Raw genomic sequence first — 25,520 nt, 5'->3', positions numbered from 1 at the left:
TATCCACCACAGATGAAGCTTCATAATGCTGAATCCCCTACTGCTGCTACCTCCGTGGTCATCTAAGGCACCGGAGGAAGCAGCAGGGCCTACCGGAACTGCGTCACAATCGCTCGCCATTCATTCCTATTTCTAGCACGCTCTCTTGCCTCTCTCACATCTATCCTCCTATCACCCAGAGCTTTCTTCACTCCATCCATCCACCCATCATTGTTATGAAATTAAAACATATTGACTTATAGAGCTTTGTTGGAAATAGCATAGCCCTATTTTTTTATGGTAATTTTATAATGCCTAATAAAAATCGTTTATGATTTTCAACATACCTTTACCATGTAACCTTAGAATCCTCCATGAAAACTCTAACATGATAAATCCCCTGGCTTGAGTAATTGATAGCAGAACAAACAATCCTTTCATAAGTTGCTGCGGGGATTGATCAAACCTGCAAGGGTTGGTTCGCTGAAAATAGAGGACAAGGAAATTACAGTAAGACACACTTTTACCAAGCATATATGTAATTTGATGAATTGATTTTGTATGGGTGTGTCATGTAAAAGAATTTTGATTTTCTGTGATTACTGAAAGCTGTTGTGTCAATATGGACTGGTAAATGGATAAAGCTGTCTATAAACATTTAATTAACCAAACATTCTTTTAACATAACTTACATCTTGGATGTCACTTAAAACCTCAGCTCTATTTCAGAAGTTAAGATTTATAATGTAAAATTTGAAGATTAACATACTGTATCTAAAGTTTAGGTGATGACATGGACTCATAAAGAATTCATTATTCATAAACCATTGCCTTCTATATTATAGGTTTCAAATGAATTAGCATAAAGTTTGCTACTCTACTCTACTGTATAGGGAAACTCTCTCTCTCTCTCTCTCTCTCTCTCTCTCTCTCTCTCTCTCTCTCTCTCTCTCTCTCTCTCTCTCTCTCTCTCTCTGTATATATATATATATATATATATATAAATGTATATATATACATGTGTGTGTATGTATATATATATATATATATATATATATATATATATATATATATATATATAGGCCTATACACATATTCAAATTTTTATATTGTTTTGCTTACCTCTAATGCACATATATATATAAATATATATATATATATATATATATATATATATATATATATATATATATATATATATATATCTATATATATATATATATATATATATATATTATATATATATATATATATATATATATATATATATATATATATATATATATGTTCAAATTTGTATATTGTTTTGCTTACCTCTAATGCATCATGGAGTAATTTGAATGCACTAGATCTAAAGCTAGTTTGTTGTTTCTCACCACGCTTCCTTCTGATCATATTTCCTTGTGTATGGGATGTGAGCTTAACTCTCCCAAGATTAAGAGTTCCATCTCTTGAAGTGTCTTGTAAAAATCCCTTAAGAACAAAGTTAAATCAGTAAAAGTTTCAGAGTGTAATTAGAATACAGTATGCTAAATATATTTGTTAAATTAATAGCGATAGCCAAACTACTAATAGATAAAGATATCTCACTAATAGAGAAGGGAAAGGCTTATGTAAATACATACATACAACAATACCACACCCTACGTTTATGTTCGACGTAGGTCAGATTTTCGTCTTATGAAATGACGTAGATGTTCCCTATAAAGATACTGAACACAGTAAAATACTTATAACATACTATAGTAGAAATACAAGAGACCTACTGTACATTAATAAGCTTACATGTAATGTATATTAATGTACAGTGCAGCACTTAATCATTATTTTACAATGTAACATCGGGAAAAAATATGCGATATGGATATTATTTTAGTATATAATACTTGAGGATGAGTGATTCAAAGTCAGTACTGAGGTAGGCCGAACGGACGTAAAGAGAGGTATTACTACGGTATATTTTATGTATAAATATATATATATATATACAGTATATATATATATATATATATTTTATATATATATATTTATATATATACTGTATATATTATATAATATATATATATATATATATATATATATGTGTGTGTGTGTGTGTGTGTATATATATATATGTATATATATATATATATATATATATATATATATATATATATATATATATATATATATATATAACGGATTTTGAGCGAAGCGAAAAATCTATTTTTGGGTGAGATAGCCATGGCGTCCTGATGGAAGGTTCCTTTTTGGTAGCTTCCTTGGGTAAATAACTACTAAGATATTCCCAGAGAATTTAACCACAGGTTATCACAGAATTCTAACTTCTGGAGCGAGTATCCTAAAGGTTTCCCTTTTAAGACATCGTATATCAACAGGGGACGCATGTATTAACGCGCCACATAGCTATCTACACCCCGAACAGAGTTAATGCTTCGGTGTGTAAGGGCTGAGAATAGCTGGGAGCCGTTCCATAGCTAATCTCATTCGTGGCTACTTCTGGTACTCGAGACGTAAACAAACGGGCGCCATTGCTTAAATGACGTCACGACCGTCTTCATCCTGAAGCCAGTTGCTTGCCTATCACCATGATACAGCAGAGCAGGGTGGGACCTAAAAACTGGACAAAGTAGCAGGGAGGGTCCATCAGGACGCCATGGCTATCTCACCCAAAAATAGATTTTTCGCTTCGCTCAAAATCCGTTTTTTGGGCTCAAGCCATGGCGTCCTGATGGAAGCATACCAGAGAATCAATGTATCGTGGTAGATTTTCCCCTATTAGTAAGTGCCAAGGGCATTGACAAAATAGCATAGTAATCTTAGTAAAGAACTGTAGGGAAGAATCTTCCTGCCCCCCTTGGCAGTGAAGTTCCCACGGGCCATGCCGACGTCAAAGTGGTATTGAAGGGCTATTCACCCTGATAGAAGAACTTGAAGAACTTGGAGACGAAGCTGAATGTTTGGCATTCGTATAGGAACATTCTGAAAAGCAGACCAGTGGTGGTTGGACACTGTGTGCTGAGAAAGTTGGATTCATCTCCTGGGTATGAAGAGTAAGTATTCGTATTGGAACATTACATAATCAGAGTGAATATAAATTAAGAGTTAGTATCTTAATTTCTCCATGAACCATAAGGAAAAGGGGATAATAAAACTATGACAGGCATGTATTTCATAGTAAGTAGGAGCTGATTGAGACGCACAGGTAATAAAATAGAAATTTTATTTCACAAATGCAGAAATTAAATGAATTGCAACAATAAGTAAAGTTCATTTACAGTAATTATAATGTACATAGTAATAAAGACTTGCTCTTGAATCTGAAAAGGAATTTCAAATTTATTAGTAGGCACTCGTTCTCGAGGAACGTTAGTCTTTGATTAAAACACATCATGTTCAGGACATGCGGCACTTGTGTGACAACTATGACATTTCACCTGGGATAAGAACAGTTATAAAAGCACTAAGTGTTTTCGACATCACTATGTATCGCTCGAGGGTCAACATAGGCACCCGAAGAGTTAGAGTCCCAAGTAACTCACTGTTCTATGCAGAGTTAGGTGCAGGTTTCATAACACTACCTGCGGCTACCACAAAATGTTTGACTTCGTGCACTTGTTTCGCATAATGTTTAAAGAAAACGCGCGAGGACTTCCAGCCTGTGAAGCTTTTAAGGCTTTCGAAGTCCATACTCTGAAAGAAATTCAGAGATGATGCAACTTTCCTAGGATCATGACCGGCGGGTGTACTGTCAGGATCCGCTCTGCGAATGAAGTAGGTGATTTTCGCTCTTAATTGTTTCAGTGACAGGTCGCTGCCCGATGTTTCTCCTTTGAAGAGTTGGCCTCCACCAAAGTTCGAAGTTCTGCGAAGATAGACCTTGAGGCTCTCTACTGGGCATAAAGAGACATCTTCCTTCAGGGGGCATATTCTCCAGGGGCCCCATCTTTTGGTGGGTAATTCATTTTTGGCGAGAAACGTCGGATCAGGGGAGAGGGTAATGTCTCCTGTATCAGTAAACAGGATGTGACCCTCTTCTCTTGATAATGCCACTATTTCGCTGACTCGGGCTCCCGAAGCAAGAGCAAAGAGAAATATAACTTTCTGAGTCAGATCCTTGAGAGGGCATGAATCATTATCCAAGTTGGAGGCGAAATGGAGCACCTTGTCTAATGACCAGGAGATCGGTTTCGGTGGGGGTGCTGGGCGTAGACGAGCACATGCTTTCGGTAGTTTATTGAAGATGTCGCTGGACAGATCAATTTGGAAGGCATACAGAATTGGTCTGGTCAAGGCCGATTTGCAGGTTGAAATCGTATTGGCTGCTAATCCTTGTCCATGAAGGTGAATGAAGAAGGACATGCAGAAATCAATTGTGATTTCTTTAGGATTTTTTGTCTTGACGAAAGAGACCCATTTTCTCCAGGATGATTCGTATTGCCGTCTTGTGGATTCGGTCTTGTATTCCTCTAGGAAGTCTAGACTTTTCTTCGAGATCCCAAACCTCTTCTTTGCGGCTAGGGAGAGAAAATCATGAGATGAAGGTCCTTGATTTTCGATGATGAAGCGAAGACAGTCGACTTCTGTACTTGTTGGGAGAGAACTGGGCCCGGGAGAGGGATCAGCTTGGGCTGCAGCTCCAGGACCAGGGGGTACCAGTTGCTCCGGGGCCACTTGGGAGCCACTAGGGCCGCTGTCCCTTTGAAGGTTCTCAGTTTGGAGAGGACTTTCAGCAGAAGGTTGGTGGGAGGGAACAGGTAGATCTTGGACCATCTGTTCCAGTCCAGTGACATGGCATCCACTGCTTCTGCCTTGGGGTCCTCGTACGGGGCCACATACCGAGGAAGTTGATTGTTGTCGCTCGTTGCGAAGAGATCTATCTGAAGTTCTGGGACTTGGTGAGAGATGAAGGAGAATGATCTTGCGTCTAGAGACCATTCCGACTCTATCGGGTTTGTTCGAGATAGAGCATCCGCTGTCACGTTGCGGAATCCTTGTAGGTGAACTGCAGACAGGTGCCACTTCTTCTTCTCTGCCAGACGGAAGATTGGGAGAAGCACCTGATTTATCTGGGGCGATCTTGAGCCTTGGCGATTGAGACATCGAACTACCACCGAGTTGTCTAGGGTTAGACGAATGTGGATCGAGGGAGGCGGGGATAGTTTCTTCAGAGTTAGAAGGACCGCCATGGCCTCCAAGATGTTGATGTGGAACGTCTTGAACAGGGGAGACCAGGTGCCTTGAGCCTGTTTTTGGTGGGAGTGACCTCCCCAACCCTCCAGCGAAGCGTCCGTGTGGATGTTGAGTGATGGAGGTGGGTGTTGAAGAGGAATGGACCTTTTCAGGGCCTTTGCTTCCGACCACGGCTTGAGGAGAAGTCGAAGTCTGTTTGGGAGCCGTCTCTTGAGGTCTCTTCGAGCGATGGATGCAGAACGTCTCCAGACTCCCGCGGCATCCTTTAGCTGTGCACGAAGCACTGGGTTTGTTACTGAGGCGAACTGTAGAGAGCCTAGAACTCGTTCCTGCTGGCGTCTTGAAATCCGTTTGGATTTCAGTAGTCGCTTGACAGACCCTGCTATTTCCTTCCTTTTCTTCTGGGGGATGGAAAGGCAGTGTGACTGAAGGTTCCATTGGATTCCTAACCACTGGAACTTCTGAGCTGGAGAGAGGCGAGATTTCTTCTCGTTTATCTTGAATCCCAGGTGTTCTAGGTACTGGGTGACTTTGTTGCAGGATTTTACACAATCCTCGGGCGATGGAGCCCAAACTAGCCAGTCGTCGAGGTAGGCCATCACCTGGACGTTTCGGAGGCGGAGCTGTTGTACTATGGCGTCCGCCAGCTTTGTGAAGATCCGAGGGGCCACATTGAGGCCGAAGGGCATGGCCCTGAAGGCGTAGCTTTTCCTTTGGAGTCGAAATCCTAGGTAGGAGGAAGCGTGATGGTTCATTGGAACGTGCCAGTAGGCATCCGCCAGGTCTATGGAGACCGTGTAGGAACCTCGAGGCAGAAGGGTCCTTATTTGTTGAAGAGTCAGCATCTTGAACTTGTCGTTCGCTATGAACTTGTTGAGGGGGGATAAGTCCAGAATGACTCTGAGTTTGTCGGAGTCTTTCTTGGGGACACAAAACAGTCTTCCTTGGAACCTGGTGGACTTTACCTTCCTTATCACCTTCTTGTTCAAGAGATCTAGGACATATTCTTCCAGAAGGGGGGTTGATTGTTGGAAGAACTGCTGGAATGTTGGGGGTGGTTGAGTCCAACTCCAGCCTAGACCCTTCTTGACGATACTGTGTGCCCAGGGATCGAAGGTCCAACGATCCTGGAATTGGCGGAGTCTTCCTCCCACCGGAAGCACTTCATTGCTTCTGGTGTCCCGAGGGCTTGCTGCCTCGGCCGCTAGCTCCCTTTCCTCCTCTGCCTCTGGAGGGACGGCGAGACGCGTCTCTGCCTGCACCTCTGTTTGAGCCTCTACCTTTGGGACGAAAGGTAGTCGTCTGTTGCTCGAAAGCAGGGGTGAAGACCGGTGACTGTGACAACACCGGTTGGGTGACCAGTTGAAAGGTCTGTTGTGGCTGAGCTGCCACTTGGGAGGTAGCGGGTCCCGGAAACTGACGTCTTGGTTGACGTTGCTGGGGTTTCTGTTTCGAAGATTTCCTCTTAGGTTGAGGTCCGTCGTCCTGAGAGGGTTTCCTCTTCTTTGACATGCCCCACTTGTGGAGAAGGTTCCTATTCTCCGTGGCGGCTTTGTCGGTGATCTCCTTCACAAGGTCAAAAGGAAAGAGGTGTTTGCCCCAGATGTTGGAGGAAATCAGCCTCCGGGGTTCGTGTTTCACAGTGGCACCTGCGAACACGAATTCACGACAGGCTCTCCGAGCCTTCATGAAGTGGAACATGTCCTTCACCAGGGTTGCCATGTGGGATTTGGCAAGTACCATGTAGTGGTCTGGTACTCTGGTGTCACAGGCCATAATTTCAAGTTGGACCTGGTGGGACATAGATGCTGCGAGCCTCTCCTTCGTATCTTGTTCCCGACGAAGGAGGTGATCGTTAAGTTTCGGGAGGCCTTCATTAAACTGACGTCCGGCGACGTCAGGATCTAGCTTTCCCACGACGAAAGTATGCTGGATGTCCTTCCAGTGTCGAGCGTCAGGGGGAGTAACTATGGAGAAGGGTCTGCACTCCTCCAGTGCAGGGCAGGCTTTCCCCTCTTCCACAGCTTTAAGGCACGCAGCGAAGGCCTTTTCCATGAATGGAAGTACCGCATTTTCAGGTGCGACGTAGGTAGGGTGCTTCTTGCTCAGGGCCGGAAGCTTAGAGCAGGTAAAACCCCTACTCTTGAACGTGTTGGCTAGCATAGCCTGGGCCTTCGCGAGATCGAACACTATCTCTTCTTTCGGTTCGGTCTCTTCTTTAGAGGCAGGTTCGGAGCGAAGTCGGACGTAACAGTCCGGGTAGGCCTCGAAGTTTGGGAAGAACTCCACGTCTTCCAGGGGGACCGTGCCGATCTTGTCGCTGACGAAGATCCTGCCGGTCGCGATAACCATATGCTCAGCATACCTCCATGGGTTGGCATGTGAGCAAGCGGGGAGATCCTTAACTGAGATCTTCTTCGGTTCTTTGGATCCCATCATGGACCAGATGAACTCCTGATTCTCCTTTAACCTGTCGTCCATGACGGCTCTAATCAACCGGATCATTTCCTGAGTGGAAGATGAGGGTTCCGGGGTCGTGGAGGTAGACGGGATAGACACTTCCGTCGGTGTAGGAGTAGGGGCGGAGATGGAAGGAGGAGCGACCTCTTGCTCCGACTCGGCGTATTCCACCTGGTCTTCGTCATCTTCAGCTCCTTGAGCCATGAGGGTCTTCTCCGTACCCTCCGAGACATCCGACATGTGTTCGTCATCATCGGAATCTAGGCGGCAATCGTGCATGGACTGGGCCATGACTACATCAGGTTCCACCGTAATTTGGACAGTGGGGATCAAATCCTTGGGCACCACAGAATCAGGGGAGGCCTTTGGGAACAGAAGTGACCTCAATTCTTCAGTGGCCAGGTACGGTCCGGTGGCATTCTTCTGGAAGCCACGCACCCATTTGAGTAGCTTCTCTCGAGCAATGTCCCTGATCTCCGCTGAGGGAGAGTTATGGAAGCCATCAGCTATGTGAGCCTGGCAGACCGTACAGTTCAGCGGGTCCCAGAATTTCAAATCCCCTTTCTTGTTAGCACAAGGGGCGTGAGTCCTGCAAGCCGTATGCCCGTAGAAGTGCGGGCGTTTCACAGCGCAGAAGTCGAAGTCACACTTCATCTGCTCCTCCTGTGGAAGAAAGAGAAAATGAGTATGGGGGGAGTCATAAGAATGGCTCTTAATCTAAGTTAATATTAATCAATAATTTTAAGTTAATGAAGGGTGTGATGCATAGAGATTGAAGTAGTAAAGAAAACATACTCCATGCATCCCGCCCGGCTGGCTACCGCAAGCTTTATCCTTGGATAATCCGAGATGGCCGAAGGCACAGGATAGTATTTCTGAGAAGTCCATAGGGCAATGGAATTCCATGGAAAATGCCAAGGATAAGTTTGGGACCGAGGCTACTCAGTCCCAAATTAGGGGGCTAACAGGTCCCTTAGGGTAACTGCTTCCGGCAACCAGCCGCGCTAAGATACACGCAGCATGCTGGAATTTTGAAGAATGCAAAGGGACAGCATGATTACTAATAGAACAGTACCAAGGCACTGATCTAATAGCGTAAACAGGCCATCTGTTTGCAGTGTAGGGCTATCAGTATTCAGTATTAAGGTAGTAGGTTGGCCAGGGCACCAGCCACCCGTTGTGATACTACCGCTAGAGAGTTATGGGGTCTTTTGACTGGCCAGACAGTATTACATTGGATCCTCCTCTCTGGTTACGGTTCATTTTCCCTTTGCCTACATACACACTGAATAGTCTGGCATATTCTTTACATATTCTCCTCTATCCTCATACACCTGACAACACAGATTACCAAACAATTCTTCATCACCCAAGGGGTTACTGCACTGTAATTGTTCAGTGCCACTTTCCTCTTGGTAAGGGTAGAAGAGACTCTTTAGCTATGGTAAGCAGCTCTTCTAGGAGAAGGACACTCCAAAATCAAACCACTGTTCTCTAGTCTTGGGTAGTGCCATAGCCTCTGTACCATGGCCTTTCACTGTCTTGGGTTAGAGTTCTCTTGCTTGAGGGTACACTCGAGCACACTCTCCTATCTTATTTCTCTTCCTCTTGTTTTGTTAAAGTTTTTATAGTTTATATAGGAGATATTTATTGTTGTTACTCTTCTTAGAATATTTTATTTTCCTTTTTTCCTTTCCGCACTGAGCTATTTTCCCTGTTGGAGCCCCTGGGCTTATAGCATACTGCTTTTCCAACTAGGGTTGTAGCTTAGTAAGTAATAATAATAATAATAGTAGAAGGGGGTGCAAGTAGTCTTGACGCCTCCGGGGGGTTCTGGCAGACCTCCGGCACGCCGGAGGCCGCTCCAGCAGAGTTTCTGGCATTAGAACAGACAATATATAAGTCAAGAGTAATACCAGGGTGGCGGCCACCGGCACAACGGCGGCACGCCGGCAGAGGAGCGGCGGCTCCGGCAGTCGGAGGATGCCGGATTGGTGACTGGGACAAGGATGGTTATAGCGGAACCAGGTTGCCGGCAATGGATGCCGGCACTCCGGTGGGCGACCGGCAGGCGGACGGCGAAGCTGGGAGGAGGAGGAGAGCCATCGGCAGGAAGCCGGCGGCGGTCGGCAGTCCCCCGGCACGCGGGGGGCTGGCGGCATGAGGGTAAGGGGAGAGTCACCAAGGTAGGAGGCGGGTATCGCCGACAGTGGAGGCGGCAAGGGACCGGCACCCGGATAGTGAGAGAGACAGGGGGAGGGATGTAAGAAGTCCAGTCATGGACTCCCAGACATCCCCCCCTGAGAGGGTGTACCCATGATAGAGGCTGGCTCTATCCCCCAGAAGCAGGGGTCTCAGAGGACCGGGAGCTAGGGTAGCCCAAGGGAGGGCTAGGGGACACCCAAAGAGGGGGAGACCTCTACATACAGAACACATCCAGTGGCTAACCCCATAGGACACTATGAAGGGTATATGTACCAGAGCGGACTGCACATAGAAGCTCAAGGTAGCCCTATCACTCCACCCTAAGGAGGAGTTGTAGGACAGGGGACAGATGGGTATAGACTAACGTAAGTGTAGGCTAGGCTATACAAGAGATAGGTGGGGAGGGGAGAAGAGAAGAGTCTTCCACAGAAGGGGTTCTGTACCAGAGCGGCCACTAGGGAAAGGGAGGACACTCCCTAACCTAAGATAAGGCAGCCTGGCTGAAACGGTGCATGGGTACAGTTTCAGCAGGGGACAGAAAAAACCTTTACAAAACCTAACCTAGAGCAGGGCTAAAAGCCCTGAACTAGGAAAGATAGAAGACAAATCGCTATCGCAGGACAGTCATAGACTAGTCCTAGCCATAGAGGAAGGGCTAGCCGTTCCTCACTCTCGGACGCAACCCTAAGGGGGGTTCATTCCCTTAGGGAGGACTGAGAGGCGATAATATACTCCGTTAGGCGCTTGATCCCTTTACTTAGTAAGGGAATCAAGGCTAAACAGAGGGAATGCCAAGGGCAGGGGGATGAAGGAAGCATATAGGGGTCCTACAAGTAGGTTAGGTTAGGAAGGGACACTAACTAACCTATCCCCTATATGGTCCCTGAAGGCGAAAAACACTTGCATCACAGTCGAAAGTATTGTAAAATAATGCCACTATCTTCATAACTTAGCCTAGGATCACTAATAAAATCATGCATGAACACTGATATATAGGCGCTCTGGCCTGGGGGCTATAGTAGCCTACTGGTATGAGGTCAATCGATGACCGATAAAAAGCGTCAAAACACGATATAAAAGTTCCTAGCTATGAAGACTAAATAAACTAATGTTATCGATTAGTAAATAAGGCCGGAAGCGTTGTTGTGGCTAACTAAATAAGGCATGCATAACAACAACGACGCCATAAAATGGCGGGTCCGGTAGAGGCACAGCTCTGCCACAAAACAACAATTATCTCGGAAAGTAATATTTACTTTACGGTCAGAGCTTAACTAAACAATACTGGAACCTTGTACTCAACTTTCCAGAAGAAGGCGAGGCCGAAGGTAGCGACATAACGTAGATGCAAAGCGATAAGTAAGGCACAGGGAAAATCCGTCTAAGTAGGGCAAGCTACTGAACAAAGGATGAAGACGGTCGTGACGTCATTTAAGCAATGGCGCCCGTTTGTTTACGTCTCGAGTACCAGAAGTAGCCACGAATGAGATTAGCTATTGAACGGCTCCCAGCTATTCTCAGCCCTTACACACCGAAGCATTAACTCTGTTCGGGGTGTAGATAGCTATGTGGCGCGTTAATACATGCGTCCCCTGTTGATATACGATGTCTTAAAAGGGAAACCTTTAGGATACTCGCTCCAGAAGTTAGAATTCTGTGATAACCTGTGGTTAAATTCTCTGGGAATATCTTAGTAGTTATTTACCCAAGGAATGTATGTGTATATATATATATATATATATATATATATATATATATATATATATATATATATATATATTATATATATATATATATATATATATATATATATATATATATATATATATGTATATATATATGTATATATATATATATATATATATATATATATATATATATATATATATATATATATATATATATATATATATATATATATATATATATATATATATATAAGGTTATGTGGTGAAAATTTTAAGGTACAAAAATGTTTTATTTGAATACTCCAAAATTAATTAACAAAAACTAGTAAATAAAAACTTGAGATTCTTTTGAATAAGATAATTATGATCAAATTTGAAATACATAAATGATTTTTCACAAGGCCTCACTGAATTTTGCAACCAATCTCACAAGCCCTCCCCCTCTTTGACAAAGCTTATGATTCCATTTTTGCAACAGGATTGATGTCGGTTCTTTAGGAACTATGTCTCCTGTTCAAAGCAGACCAATTTGTGAAGCTTACCCGCCCCCTCAGAAATTTAGATTTGTGATATGCGTCGATCTCTGAATTGATTCCATTTGGAGCAGCACCTTTCCTTTTGACAAATTGTGATTTTGATGTCCCAGGATTTTCTTTGTAATGAAACAGTCATGTATCAAGAAATTTCTCTGTAATTTTAAGAATATCTAACCTTCACAAATATTTGGATTTGTAATTAAATTTATGTTGTGCTACCCTTTATATTGAAGTATATGTTCATTGTTTAATGTAGCTCGGATGAAAGCTATGAGAGAATGTCTGAAAATACAGTCATTAGCATAAATGTAAAGGAACAACATAGAAGAGGTTATAGTTTTAACCCTAAGAAGATTTAAATGTCACAAGGTGATAGATTACACATGTACATCCATATTTAATGATATTTAGATACGTTAAAGACCGTTCTCAAAAATAGTTTGTGCAAATTGGAGGGTACAAAGATTATTGCCCTCAACAAGAGTACAGCTGCTGATGAGGAATAATATGACCCTAAAGAGATCCATGAACTGAAGAGCCAGCATAGTTTACAAGTATAGACATTCAGAAGAGGATAGAAAAACCCTGATGATCCAACTTTGAACTCATCATGGCACTTTGTTGTAAAGGAAAGTGGGACTATAGGAGGGCTGCATCATCAGCACGAAACGACCAGGAAAATACTCTCCAGAAGGATGCTCGGAATCGAGAACTATTGCAGTTTTCATTAATGAACATTTGGAGGAGGATGGAAAAGTCTGCTAGCGTAAACTGCTTTGGGCATCCGATGAAGGCCCTGGCAGAGTGCCTCGTTCATCTGGAATGGGATTTTGTTGTCTTATAGGTAGTAGGTTGGCCAGGGCACCAGCTGCCTATTGAGATACTACCGCTTGAGAGTTATGGGGTCCTTTAACAGGCCAGACAGTACTACATTGGATCCTTCTCCTCTCGTAACGGTTCAATTTCTCTTTGCCTATACATACACTGTATATTCTGGCTTATTCTTTACATATTCTCCAGTGTCCTCATACACCTGACAACACTGAGATTACCAAACAATTCTTCTCCCAAGGGGTTACTGCACTAATTGTTCAGTGGCCAATTTCCTCTTGGTAATGGTAGAAGGGACTCTTTAGCTATGGTAAGCAGGTCTTTTAGGAGAAGGACACTCCAAAATCAAACCATTGTTCTCTAGTCTTGGGTAGTGCCATAGCCTCTGTACCATGGTCTTCCACTGTCTTGGGTTAGAGATCTCTTGCTTGAGGGTACACTCTGGCACACTATTCTATCTAATTTCTCTTCCTCTTGTTTTGTTAAAGTTTTTATAGTTTATATAGGAGATATTTATTTTAATGTTACTATTCTTAGAATATTTTATTTTTCCTTGTTTCCTTTCCTCACTGGGCTATTTTCCCAGTTACTATTCTTAAAATATTTTATTTTTCCTAGTTTCCTTTCCTTACTGGGCTATTTTCCCAGTTGGAGCCTCTAGGCTTATAGCATTTTGCTTTTCCAGCTAGGGTTGTAGCTTAGCAATTAATGATGATAATAATTCTGGAGGATCTGCGGAAGATTGTTTTCATCTTCAAAGTCATTTATCAAGTGAATTCTTCGTAAATTTAAAATATCTAAATTTCTTTACAAATACTCGGATTTTGTGATTAAATTTCTTTTGTGCTACACTTTATATTGAAGTGTATTTCCAATGGCTGAAACTAATCAGCAGAATAATGGAAACGTCCCTGTCTGGTGTTCTGCCAGACTTGGGTTCAAGGCCTGCTCACGCCCAAAAGTTTCTATAGTGTCTTCAACCTCACCAGTGAGCTAATGATGGGGGGTTTGGGGGAGCCTGTTGAGTCCTCAGCAGCCATTGCCTGGCCCTTCCTTGTCCTAACTTTAATGGAAAAACCGCAGGATTTGCAATGCTTGCTTACCAGACCATGAAATATCACACAAGGTTGGGCTCAAGATAAATAGAAGAAAGACAGATGATGAGAATGGAATATGCAATGGAAAATGAAATACATTGTAAGGAGAAAGGATTAATGAGGTAGAATCATTTAAATATTTATGAACTATGATCTCCAATACAGGGTCTTTAGAATTAGAGTTTAGTGAAAGATTGAAAAAACCAAAGCAGACAATGGCTAGGTTAAGTAATATGTGGAAATCAAATCACCTGAAATTACATATAAAAATCAGACTATACATCAGTTTAGTGAGATTGGTGTTACTATATGGGACATGAGTCATGGTATGACAATGAAACAATCTCCAATAGATTCATTAAATTTGAGAACAAAGCCGTCAGGAGGATATTGGGAGTTAAATGATATATATCGTCATCATCATTTTACTAGTCCACTGTAGAACAAAGGCCTCGCCAATGTCCATCCGTCCTTTCAGTTGCATCTGTTTTTGGTCTTTCTATGCCAGTCAACTCGCGCAACTGCAAACTTTCTTCGTGTGTCAATCCATCATCATCTCTTCTTTCCCCTACTTTTGCCATCTCTGGGGGCCCATTCTGTTATTCTTAATGCCCATCTAATGTCGGTCATTCTCATTATATGTCCTGCCCATGTACATATTTAATGAAGCATTAAAGGTTGGGAATATAGGATGGAATAAGTCAGGGGATGTGGTAGAGATGAAGGGTTGGCATGGGATATAAGATTTTTGAGGAAAGGATGAATGCACTGAAGTCTTATTACTCAAAAATCTATAAAAAAAAATATTTTTATTTGGACCAGTCACCTTTTGATTCTTGTAGAAAAGAGGAAAGAATCCTCACCGATTGCTTATAAAAATGATTGTAACTAGCCTACAAAATAATAGGAAATTTATTTTAGATGAATGTAAAATTTTTTGCTGTGAGATAGTTGAAGATATATTGTAGTTAGGTCACTTGGTGTCTTGAGACAAGATTACTGTATCAGTATGATATAGCACTGCTAACTTTTTTTTTCAAATCTTCATGTTTGTTTTAATGTCATAGATCTTTTCCAGTGCATAAATTCTGTAAAACAATTACAAAATATTATATACTTTACCCTGTTAGATGACATAGATGAAGAGGTCACTGCCATGCTGTAAAGGTCACCCATAATCGATGACACTGAGTATCTGTCATGAGAAACTACTTGCTTGACAAATTCTAGTAATGTTTGATTTTCAACCTGTAAAGAATCAATGTTAATGTTGATCATTATGATAATTTTAGAACGTTTTAGGGTCCCCTTGATCAAATGCTTACATATTGTACTTTAATTCAGTTGAAATCTTGTGTAATATGTAAATTATGAAGTATATGCAGTTCAGGTTGTGATTTGCAAACTATTTCAGTTTTTGGCAAGTTGCATAAATGTTAGTACAGTACTGTATTGACAGAAATTACTGGTTATTATTGTAAAGGAAGACAACAAACCTTTTCATCGAGCCCTTGATATAACATAAAGCGATCATACATGGTGTGGATAGTTCTTGCATATTCTTCTAGGGCGTTGAGAGCAAGTTCCCAATGAATCACACCCCGTACATCATTTGCTAATCTCTGCATTGAAACTTTCACATCACCCACCTGTTAAAAAAAAGGAAACAAAGTTGTAAGCACCCAATAAACAGATTGTCCATGTTAAATTATTTTAATGAATTTATATTTTTAAATATTTAACTTAGCCGGTGAATATATAATAGCTGCAACTCTGTTGCTCGACAGACACATACAATAAAAACTCGCCAGCGATCGCTATACAGGTTGCGGGTGTGCCTACCAGCGCCAACTGTCGGCCAGATACCACTCTCGATGTAAACAAAGACTCAATTTCTTCTCTGTCGACGTGTCGACAAGACGTACTTTTACTCGCTGTAGAACCTGGAGTTTTTCCCATCATATTTGGTGAAGTACTTTAATTTGGTTTGAGCTTTCGCAGTGCAGGTGTTTTATCTTCATCTTAAATCTTGAACTAGTTTTTGGATAGATTTATTTTTTTGATGACAAAGAGAGTATGGACTTTCTTTGACTTTTAAATGGCCGACCCTTCCCTTAGACGGAAGTGTGTTTAGGCTTTTAGCAATTATCTTATCACGTTATAAATTAATTATAGATTTTCTTCTATATATTTTATATCTCACCGCCTTTATTAGGCCTCTTCGATTAACTTTCCATTTATAATAAACATAAAAATAAATTTTAATGATTTGTTTATATGCGACCTTCCTGAGAGTAGGCGGTCCTAACTTGGAAACTGAAGTTAAACAACGTTGAGCCCTTTCAATCGTTAATAGCTTTTAAAGAGCTAATGATTTAAAACTTTTTAAATGAATATTTTTTAATAGATATTTTATGAAAGATTTTCTTTGAATAGTCTTCGTACTGTTTCAAAGATGAACTAACGTTTAGTTTATTTATGCTACGCAGTTTGCGCTCTATCGTTACGATAGAGAGAGAGAGTATCACGGTTTCACTTTGCAAAAAGAGTAAATCGATTCTGACGTTTTGTTCATTCTTCTTTCAAAGCTTAAATGTTTTAAATTATATTTTAAAGGAACTTTTTAATTGAAAAACCTTTCAGTTTTTTTTCCTTTGGTCAAATAACATGTTTTTTTGACGAAACGTAAGTGGGCTCTTCTCTTAGGTGTGTAATCAAGAGAGAGAGAGAGAGAGAGAGAGAGATAGAGACGGAGGGAGAGAGAGGGGAGAAAACGTTCCGTTCAAGCGGGTAACGTTGTTCTCGAGTTACTCTCGTCCCTAGTCTCTGTACGGGGAGAAAGGATAAAACGTTTTTAGTTTTTTATTCTCGTCCCCAGGCAATGTACGGTGAGAGATTGAAAACGTAGTTTTGAATGAACTAGTGTTTAGTCTCTTCCCCATCCACTGAATTTTTTATCTTAAAATATGTTTACTGTTTTTTGCTGGTATTAATGTGCTTGCATTATACGACTGATTTCGCTATTACTACCTTTTGATGAGGTTAGAATTGCATGCTTCAGGTAGAAATCAGTAAAAGTTTCGATTTCAGTGAAATAAGTGCTTAACAGAAAATCGTAGTGATAAAGTGATATTGCGCAAAGTGTTATCAGTGTTGCGACCGAGGGTTCGTCTGTTCGTGCCTGTCGTTCGCCTAGTCCGGGACCTCTTGCAAGCTCCCAAGCCCAGGGGAGAAGTAATGTCGTACGACTTATGGGTTCGAGAGGCCTTGATCAGCGAACAGACGTTCCCTCTATGGTATCGGGTGTATCTTACCAAGATCACCCCTACCATAAGGCGAGAGAGACGTTTTTCTCCTCATCATCCGAAGGCTTTTCGCATAAGAAACCTGAAACAAGGTTTCGAGGCCCTTAAGCGAAAGTCAGTCCTTTCAGGACAGGTTCAGCGTCCTGGTTGTAGCCATTAGGACAGCTCTGACCCTATGCAGTCATCGGAAGACTGCTCGCCGCCTAACAAAAGCGTAACACAGACTCCGAGAGTCTTTTTGTTGGCAAGGTTTTGCGGTCACAGACGTTACCCTCGTCTCTTACCGCAACCTTTTCCGTTGATCCTAAATGGGTTGTACGGCAAGACATGCAGAATAAGCTTGCCTCCCTTATGGAAGACTATTCTGCCGATTAGTCCGTTGAGCCTAGCCGTTTATCTCATCGAGATCCTGGCTTTCAGCCAACCTAACGTTCCTTTGTGCGTCCTGTTGACGTTGGCGTAGCTAAGTCACGTCAGTCAGGTTGTTTAGAACCACACTCGATGCGGTCTCGTGTGGATTTTCAGCCACATTTGGACGTTAGGCCACTTGCTGATGCTCCTGTTGACGTTCAGGACGTTCGCTAACAATCGGAGTTGACTTGTTTTGACGCTGTGCGTCAACCTCCGCATTCTAGAGTTGTTTTGACTGCTCAGTCTAGGCGGTCAAAGCAGTCTCGAGTGGACGCTGTGCGTCCTCACGCACCTGTTGTTGTTGACAGTTCACAGACTGTCAAGCAGTTACATGACGTTGCGTCCTGGTCTCTCGCACCTCTTGTTGTTGACAGTTCACAGACTGTCAAGCAGTTACATGACGTTGCGTCCTGGTCCGCTACTAATGCACCAGTGCGTGTGGACTCTGCTTGTAAAGCATTACCACCACGGTAGGTCTCTCCTTTGCTTGAGACTCAGCTATTATCGGACAAGGTTCCTTTAGATGAGGAAGTTGCTGTTCCCCCTCCAACTGATATTCCCTTGAGGACTCTGTCAGACGGAGAGGAGCCTAAAGCTGCTTAGCCCTCTATGGACTTTAAATAAATCATGCTGATTTTTAAGGATCTTTGTCCGGATCTTTTTGTAACTGCTGCTCCTCGTTCGCCTAAACGTCAGAGCTTACACTAGGCCTAGCTACTTCGAAGCCGTTGTTTTATAAGCTAGTGCTCTCTCGCTCTCCTAGAGAGCTTTACGTTTGCTAGGCGACTGGTTTATCACCAGGAGGAGTTTGGGGGATTCAGCCTTTGCTTTCCCTTCTTTTAAACTGGCTTATAGAGCGAGAGTCTGATATGACACGAGAGAAGTTCTCGGCTTGGGAGTTCCTGCCTCTGCCCAGATAGACTTCTCAAATCTCGTAGACTCTCCCTGGCGCCTGGCCAGGAGACGCTCCTAGATTTTACAGGTCAACTTCACAGCTGTTTTCGAGCCTTTGAAGTTTTGCTGTACAATTATGTCATGCATAAACAAGGCTTTCAGGGATGGCTCCAATGATTTGACAGCCACGTTCTCTGCAGGGACAAGTCCCTCAGGGATGGCTCCATGATTTGGCAGCCATGTTCACTGCAGGAGTACGTAAGAGGCAAGTGCGCTCAATGTATTCATTGTCAAGACAAACTTCACGATGAAGTCTACCAGGCTGTCTTGACAGCATTTATGGAAGGCGACTGGATGGTCTCTCTTGACCTTCAGGAGGCATACTTCCACATTCCTATACACCCGGATTCCCAACCGTTTCTGAGGTTTGTTTACAGGAATGTGGGGTACCAGTTTCGAGCTATCGGAGATCAGAGCCTCCCTGTACTTGGACGACTGGCTTCTCAGAGCCTCTTCCAGTCATCGCTGTCTGAAGGATCTCAATTGGACTCTAGATCTGACCAAGGAATTGGGACTCCTAGTCAATTTGGAAAAGTCACAGCTGGTCCCATCCCAAACTATTCTGTATTTAGGGATGGAGATTCACAGTCAAGTTTTTCGGGCTTTTCCGTTTTCCGTCGGCCCCCAGAATAGATCAAGCCCTGCTCTCCATCCAGAAGATGCTGAAGAAAGAACGCTGCTCAGTCAGGCTGTGGATGAGTCTGGTAGGGACGCTGTCATCCCTGGAGCAATTTGTCTCGCTAGGAAGGCTACACCTCCGTCCTCTTCAATTCCATCTGGCTTTTCACTGGAAAAAGGACAAGACGCTAGAGGCGGTCTCGATCCCGATTTCCGAAAAGATAAAGTCTTGTCTGACTTGGTGGAAGGACAATATCAGCCTACGAGAGGGTCTTCCCCTGGCAGTTCAGATACCCAACCACGTTCTCTTCTCGGACGCATCGGACTTGGGCTGGGGCGCGACGCTGGACGGTTGGGAATGCTCAGGTCTGTGGAACTCGAGTCAGAGGAGCATGCATATCAACAGCAAGGAGCTTTTGGCGGTTCATCTGGCCTTGATAAGCTTCGAGAATCTCCTTCGAGGCAAGGTGGTGGAGGTAAACTCGGACAACACCACGGCCTTGGCGTACATTTCCAAACAGGGAGGTACCCACTCACTGACTTTGTACGAGATCGCAAGGGACCTGCTCATCTGGTCAAAAGATCGAGGCATCTCCCTAGTAACGAGGTTCATCCAGGGCGACTTGAACGTCCTAGCAGATTGTCTCAGTCGGAAAGGTCAAGTAATTCCAACCGAATGGACCCTCCACAAGGATGTGTGCAAGAGACTTTGGACGACTTGGGGTCAACCCACCATAGATCTCTTTGCAACCTCGCTGACCAAGAGGCTTCCAATCTATTGCTCTCCAGTCCCGGACCCAGCAGCAATACATATAGATGCCTTCCTCCTAGATTGGTCACATCTAGATCTTTACGCATTCCCACCATTCAAGATTGTCAACAAGGTACTGCAGAAATTCGCCTCTCACGAAGGGACAAGGTTGACGTTAGTTGCTCCCCTCTGGCCCGCGAGAGAATGGTTCACCGAGGTACTTCGATGGCTAGTAGACGTTCCCAGAAGTCTTCCTCTAAGAGTAGACCTTCTACGTCAACCACACGTAAAGAAGGTACACCAAAGCCTCCACGCTCTTCGTCTGACTGCCTTCAGACTATCGAAAGACTCTCGAGAGCTAGAGGCTTTTCGAAGGAGGCAGCCAGTGCGATTGCTAGAGCAAGGAGAGCGTCTACCATTAGAGTCTACCAATCGAAGTGGGAAGTCTTCCGAGACTGGTGCAAGTCAGTTTCCGTATCCTCGACCAGTACCTCTGTAGCCCAAATAGCTGATTTTCTCTTATACCTGAGAAAAGTACGATCCCTTTCAGCTCCTACTATCAAGGGCTACAGAAGCATGTTGGCCTCGGTCTTCCGGCATAGAGGCTTAGATCTTTCCAACAATAAAGATCTGCAAGACCTCCTTAAGTCTTTCGAGACCTCTAAGGAGCGTCGTTTGGCTACTCCTGGGTGGAATTTAGACGTGGTCCTAAGATTCCTCATGTCAGACAGGTTTGAGCCTTTACAGTCAGCCTCCCTGAAAGATCTCACTCTTAAGACACTTTTCCTGGTATGCTTAGCCTCGGCTAAAAGAGTCAGTGAGCTTCATGCTTTCAGCAAGAACATCGGGTTTTCGTCAGAAAAAGCTACTTGTTCTCTGCAACTTGGTTTCCTAGCCAAAAATGAGCTACCTTCTCGTCCTTGGCCTAAATCTTTCGATATTCCTAGCTTATCGGAGATCGTAGGCAATGAACTAGAAAGAGTCTTATGCCCTGTTAGAGCTCTTAAGTTCTACTTAGCTCGTACTAAACCTTTACGAGGCCAATCTGAAACGTTATGGTGTTCGGTTAAGAAACCATCCTTGCCTATGTCAAAGAATGCTTTGTCATATTTTATCAGATTGTTAATACGAGAAGCTCATTCACACTTGAGTGAGGAAGACCGATCTTTGCTTAAGGTTAAGACGCACGAGGTTAGAGCTGTAGCAACTTCCGTGGCCTTTAAGCAAAATAGATCTCTGCAAAGTATCATGGACGCAACCTATTGGAGAAGCAAGTCAGTGTTCGCGTCATTTTACTTGAAAGATGTCCAGTCTCTTTACGAGAACTGCTACACACTGGGACCATTCGTAGCAGCGAGTGCAGTAGTGGGTGAGGGCTCAACCACTACAATTCCCTAATTCCATACCCTTTTAATCTGTCTCTTGAAATGTTTTAATGTTGTTTTTATTGGTTGTCCGGAAGGCTAAGAAGCCTTTCGCATCCTGGTTGATTTGGCGGGTGGTCAAAGTCATTTCTTGAGAGCGCCCAGATTAGGGGTTTGATGAGGTCCTGTTGTATGGGTTGCAGCCCTTGATACTTCAGCTCATGGGGGTCTGTCAGCATCCTAAGAGGATCGCTGGGCTCCGTAAGGAAGACGTACTTACAAGGCAGAGTAATCGTCTAAGTCGACTTCCTTACCAGGTACCTATTTATTTTGGTTTTGTTATATTGATAACTGCCAAAATGAAATAAAAAACTCTTAGCTTATACGATGTAAACATATTTAACTCTGGTCTCTACCCACCTCCTTGGGTGTGAATCAGCTATTATATATTCACCGGCTAAGTTAAATATTTAAAAATGATATTTTAATTATAAAATAAATTTTTTAATATACTTACCCGGTGAATATATAAATTAAACGACCCTCCCTTCCTCCCCAATAGAGACGCAGTGGGATGAGAAGAAATTGAGTCTTTGTTTACATCGAGAGTGGTATCTGGCCGACAGTTGGCGCTGGTAGGCACACCCGCAACCTGTATAGCGATCGCTGGCGAGTTTTTATTGTATGTGTCTGTCGAGCAACAGAGTTGCAGCTATTATATATTCACCGGGTAAGTATATTCAAAAATTTATTTTATGATTAAAATATAATTTTTATAGTTTTGCCTGAAATGCATGAAACTTTCTCATTAAGTGTTGTAAATTTACTTCTTGGAAATATTCATTCTCCATATACTGTATAGTTATTTTGTTGTGTTATACAAAGCGAATATAAAGCAGTAAATCAATTGAATACTGTATATATTTTGAAAATATCACACATAGCACTGACAATAGTTCTTAGATGTGTGAACCAAAATTAGGGAAAGGTTATGTAATATATCTCTAAAAGAATAATTTAGAAATATTGTATAGGCTTAAGCACAGCGAAGAACAGTATAAAATTCAATTATAATCATACAAGGAAAAAACTTGATTTTATTTAAGTACGTATATCAATCGCTACATTGCAATCATAAGGTTGTGTCATATTTTGATATTCTACTAATTAGAAGAGTTTATAGATTAAGTATCACAACTTATTCTTAAGGTTGGCTTCCACTCAGTATTTCGAGAACTGTGGTCATTCTTTCATCAACATTCACCTCTAGATGAATTTGGCATTTTTCATGATATTGTCAACCAGTGGATATGAAACCTTGAGTTCCTTCATTAGACTAGTTCTTGCAAGGTCATATTGCTCCCAGAGCAGGTATGTTACACCCTTTAGTAGGTGTAATGAGTAATGCTATTTAGGCAAGCATATTTTTCTCACAAACCAATGTAGTGTAGTTTCTACAATAACAACTAACTACAGTAGCATTAGTTAAGCTTGTTAATTTTCTTAATTTTTTATTCTGTTTTATAGATGTTCATAGTTGTTTATTATGACCATAGTACTCTTTTGCCAATTAATGGATCAAACAAAGTATAGCACTGTTATGTGGTTTTATAAAGATGGGGCTAATAATGATAATTTATTTATCATGGATCATATCCCTCCAATGCAGAAGGATTTCAGGGAATAGAAAAACTGTTCACAAGAGAGTACATGCGTCATAGTACTTAATTTTCTGTGACCTATTGCACCAGGTAGGAGAACAGGTTCAGAAAAAAAACAGTAAATGCTTGATATCTTTGACCTGGGAGTTTATAGATCAATCTGCTGACACAAGCCTTGATACCCATCAACATCATAAGACTCCCTACTAAAGAAGGTACTATCCCTCCAAGAAATTAAATTGCCTTATTGCCTATCTCATCAAACTAGCCTCAACAGATTTGGCTTCCAAAGATTTTAGCACCAACGTTGAACTGTCAGATATTCTTAAGAAGACTTAATTTGACAGTATGAAAGGAACTATAATACAAAAGGTAATAAAACCCACAAATTATGTACCTAGTATAGATATAGCTATAAAGATTTGAAAATATTTATTGACCTTACAGGTTCGTATACAGCTATCATGAAGACCACATTACCAACTTCCAACCTGTGAAGAAATATTGCCTAAGTCTTTGGAATGCAGAATTTTCACTGTACTGTATACAAAGAATGGATTTAGATAGATAAGGTTTGGTGAACATTCTAGTTACCGGACTACATTTAATACACCATTAGGAAATTACAGGTGTATATGTATGCCATATGATATATCCTCAGCTCCAGAAGAATACCAAAGACTTATCCTTGAATAGCATACATATACCATAGTAAGAGGGTAAAGGTAGAAACAGATCATAATTTACTTGAGTGTATTACTTGTTTTCCAAGAGGCTACAGAATGTTACAATTGCTAAGCATGGTCTAAATGTTCAGCTTAAGTGTGAAATGAAGATATTTATTGTTAATATTTTCAGTAAGGATTTCTCGCTACATAAGTTTTTAAAAGTTATGAATCAAGTAATTACTCTACAGTATTATTAAACTCTAGTAATGTTACGATGAAAAAAATTATAGTTGCTACAAAAGAAAGGCTTGAGGATATTAGACATAACTGTTCAAGAAGAGGATCTGCAAATATCAAAGGAACCCATGGTCATTGGCTAGTTCAAAGATTGACTGTAAATTAAGAAATATTAGATTAGCAAAGGTCGATGCAGTTTGGTCCATAAGCATTCAGTCATATATATGCTTATGGAAAATTATTGAAGCCACATTATGACACTGGAGAGAATTTATTTTGACCTAAAGTGTAGAGAATCAAAGAGTTGTTTAACATTCCTTAAAGTTTGTAATAAGTATGCCGGCATTCCAGAAATTTCAACAACTACAGTGTATGTAGTTCATATTCAGTTACCAGGGAATGTCATAAACTAGCCTAAAATGGAGTTTCAAGCCTGTAGTCATCTGAATATCATTATCAGTGAGATGGTAAAGCTAAAAGTGTCATAAAAATCATAATGCAATTATTTGAGAACCCAAAGCAAGAACTCAGTTACAGTTACCAATGACAGAAAAGCTTCTACTACCAAGGATGGAAGATGGAGTTTCAGCAATTCAAGCTAAAAAAAAGTGCAGTAAAGGGCAAGATTTGTAGCTAATCAAATTAGGTGATATCACTCGTGTGCAGTCAGCAGTAAGCTGAGAATATTTACTCCAGGAACTACAAATTTTCGAGAGATACTATACAAGTAGTACTGTATGCAGCTTCTCAGACAAAAAAATATCGATATTGTACGATGAAGTTAGTTCTAAAGATGTTTGTTCTTTACCTCAAACAGCCCATGCTCGCCAGGTCAGCTTAGAACTTCATAGAATTTATTATACTGTATTTATATTCATAAAATTTCTACCTTGGTAAATATACTAATTGTAATATTGGAGGAATGTTAGCCCTATATTTTGATTATTGATGTGCCCCTTCTCTGTTGTTATTTGTTACAATTTCAGGAATAGAAATGTGAAAATCTGACTCTTTAGTTCTGATTTATATTGAGAGTAAAAACATTTTTGTTCTTGTATTATATTTATGTAGGCTTCCATTTAAATAGTTTTCTCAAGATTCCAAGCCCTCACATACTGAACACAAGGGCTCTACTAATTTATCTTAATATAGATAAACAGATAGACCAGCAGCTTTTCTTTTGGAAACATATGAACTTTACCCACCTAGACATTTGTTTATTCATAATCTAAACCATACAAATAATAAGTAAAAAAAAAAAAAAGATTACCTTATGCTCAATGCGATCCAGACGATTTGATAGAACTTGAAATGCTTCTAACATTTTTCCCTCGACTTTGGATGATCTTGTTTTTACGTTCATAATCTTTAAGCCAATGTGCAATATCTGTAAAGAAAAGCATTATAAATGTGTTTCAGAGCAATGTATTTTACCATGAATAATAAATATCAAGACCAGGTTGTTATTCTGCAGGGTAAAATGATCCTAGAAAATTTTTGGTCATAAGGAGAGCAGACTTATCCTTGAATTATCCCTTCTATTGGTTTATTCAAGATGAACA

General features: G+C 41.6%; 1 protein-coding gene across 1 annotated transcript in view; it reads right to left on the bottom strand.

The window, feature by feature from the left end:
* Window positions 1–25,520, bottom strand: part of LOC137615376 (uncharacterized) — a 157,101-nt gene that overhangs the window by 14,944 nt on the left and 116,637 nt on the right. The window contains exons 15-19 of the mRNA XM_068345193.1: window positions 25,229–25,345; window positions 15,486–15,638; window positions 15,112–15,237; window positions 1,294–1,452; window positions 327–462 (exon numbers count right to left, since the gene is read on the bottom strand). Coding sequence (XP_068201294.1) covers window positions 327–462; window positions 1,294–1,452; window positions 15,112–15,237; window positions 15,486–15,638; window positions 25,229–25,345 — 691 coding nt within the window. The remainder of the gene's footprint in view (window positions 1–326; window positions 463–1,293; window positions 1,453–15,111; window positions 15,238–15,485; window positions 15,639–25,228; window positions 25,346–25,520) is intronic.

This window comes from Palaemon carinicauda, chromosome 21 (genome assembly GCF_036898095.1).
Source record: "Palaemon carinicauda isolate YSFRI2023 chromosome 21, ASM3689809v2, whole genome shotgun sequence".
Lineage (NCBI taxonomy): Eukaryota > Metazoa > Arthropoda > Malacostraca > Decapoda > Palaemonidae > Palaemon > Palaemon carinicauda.
The sequence above is the reverse complement of the archived record's forward strand: the minus strand, read 5'-3'. Positions and strand labels throughout refer to the sequence as shown.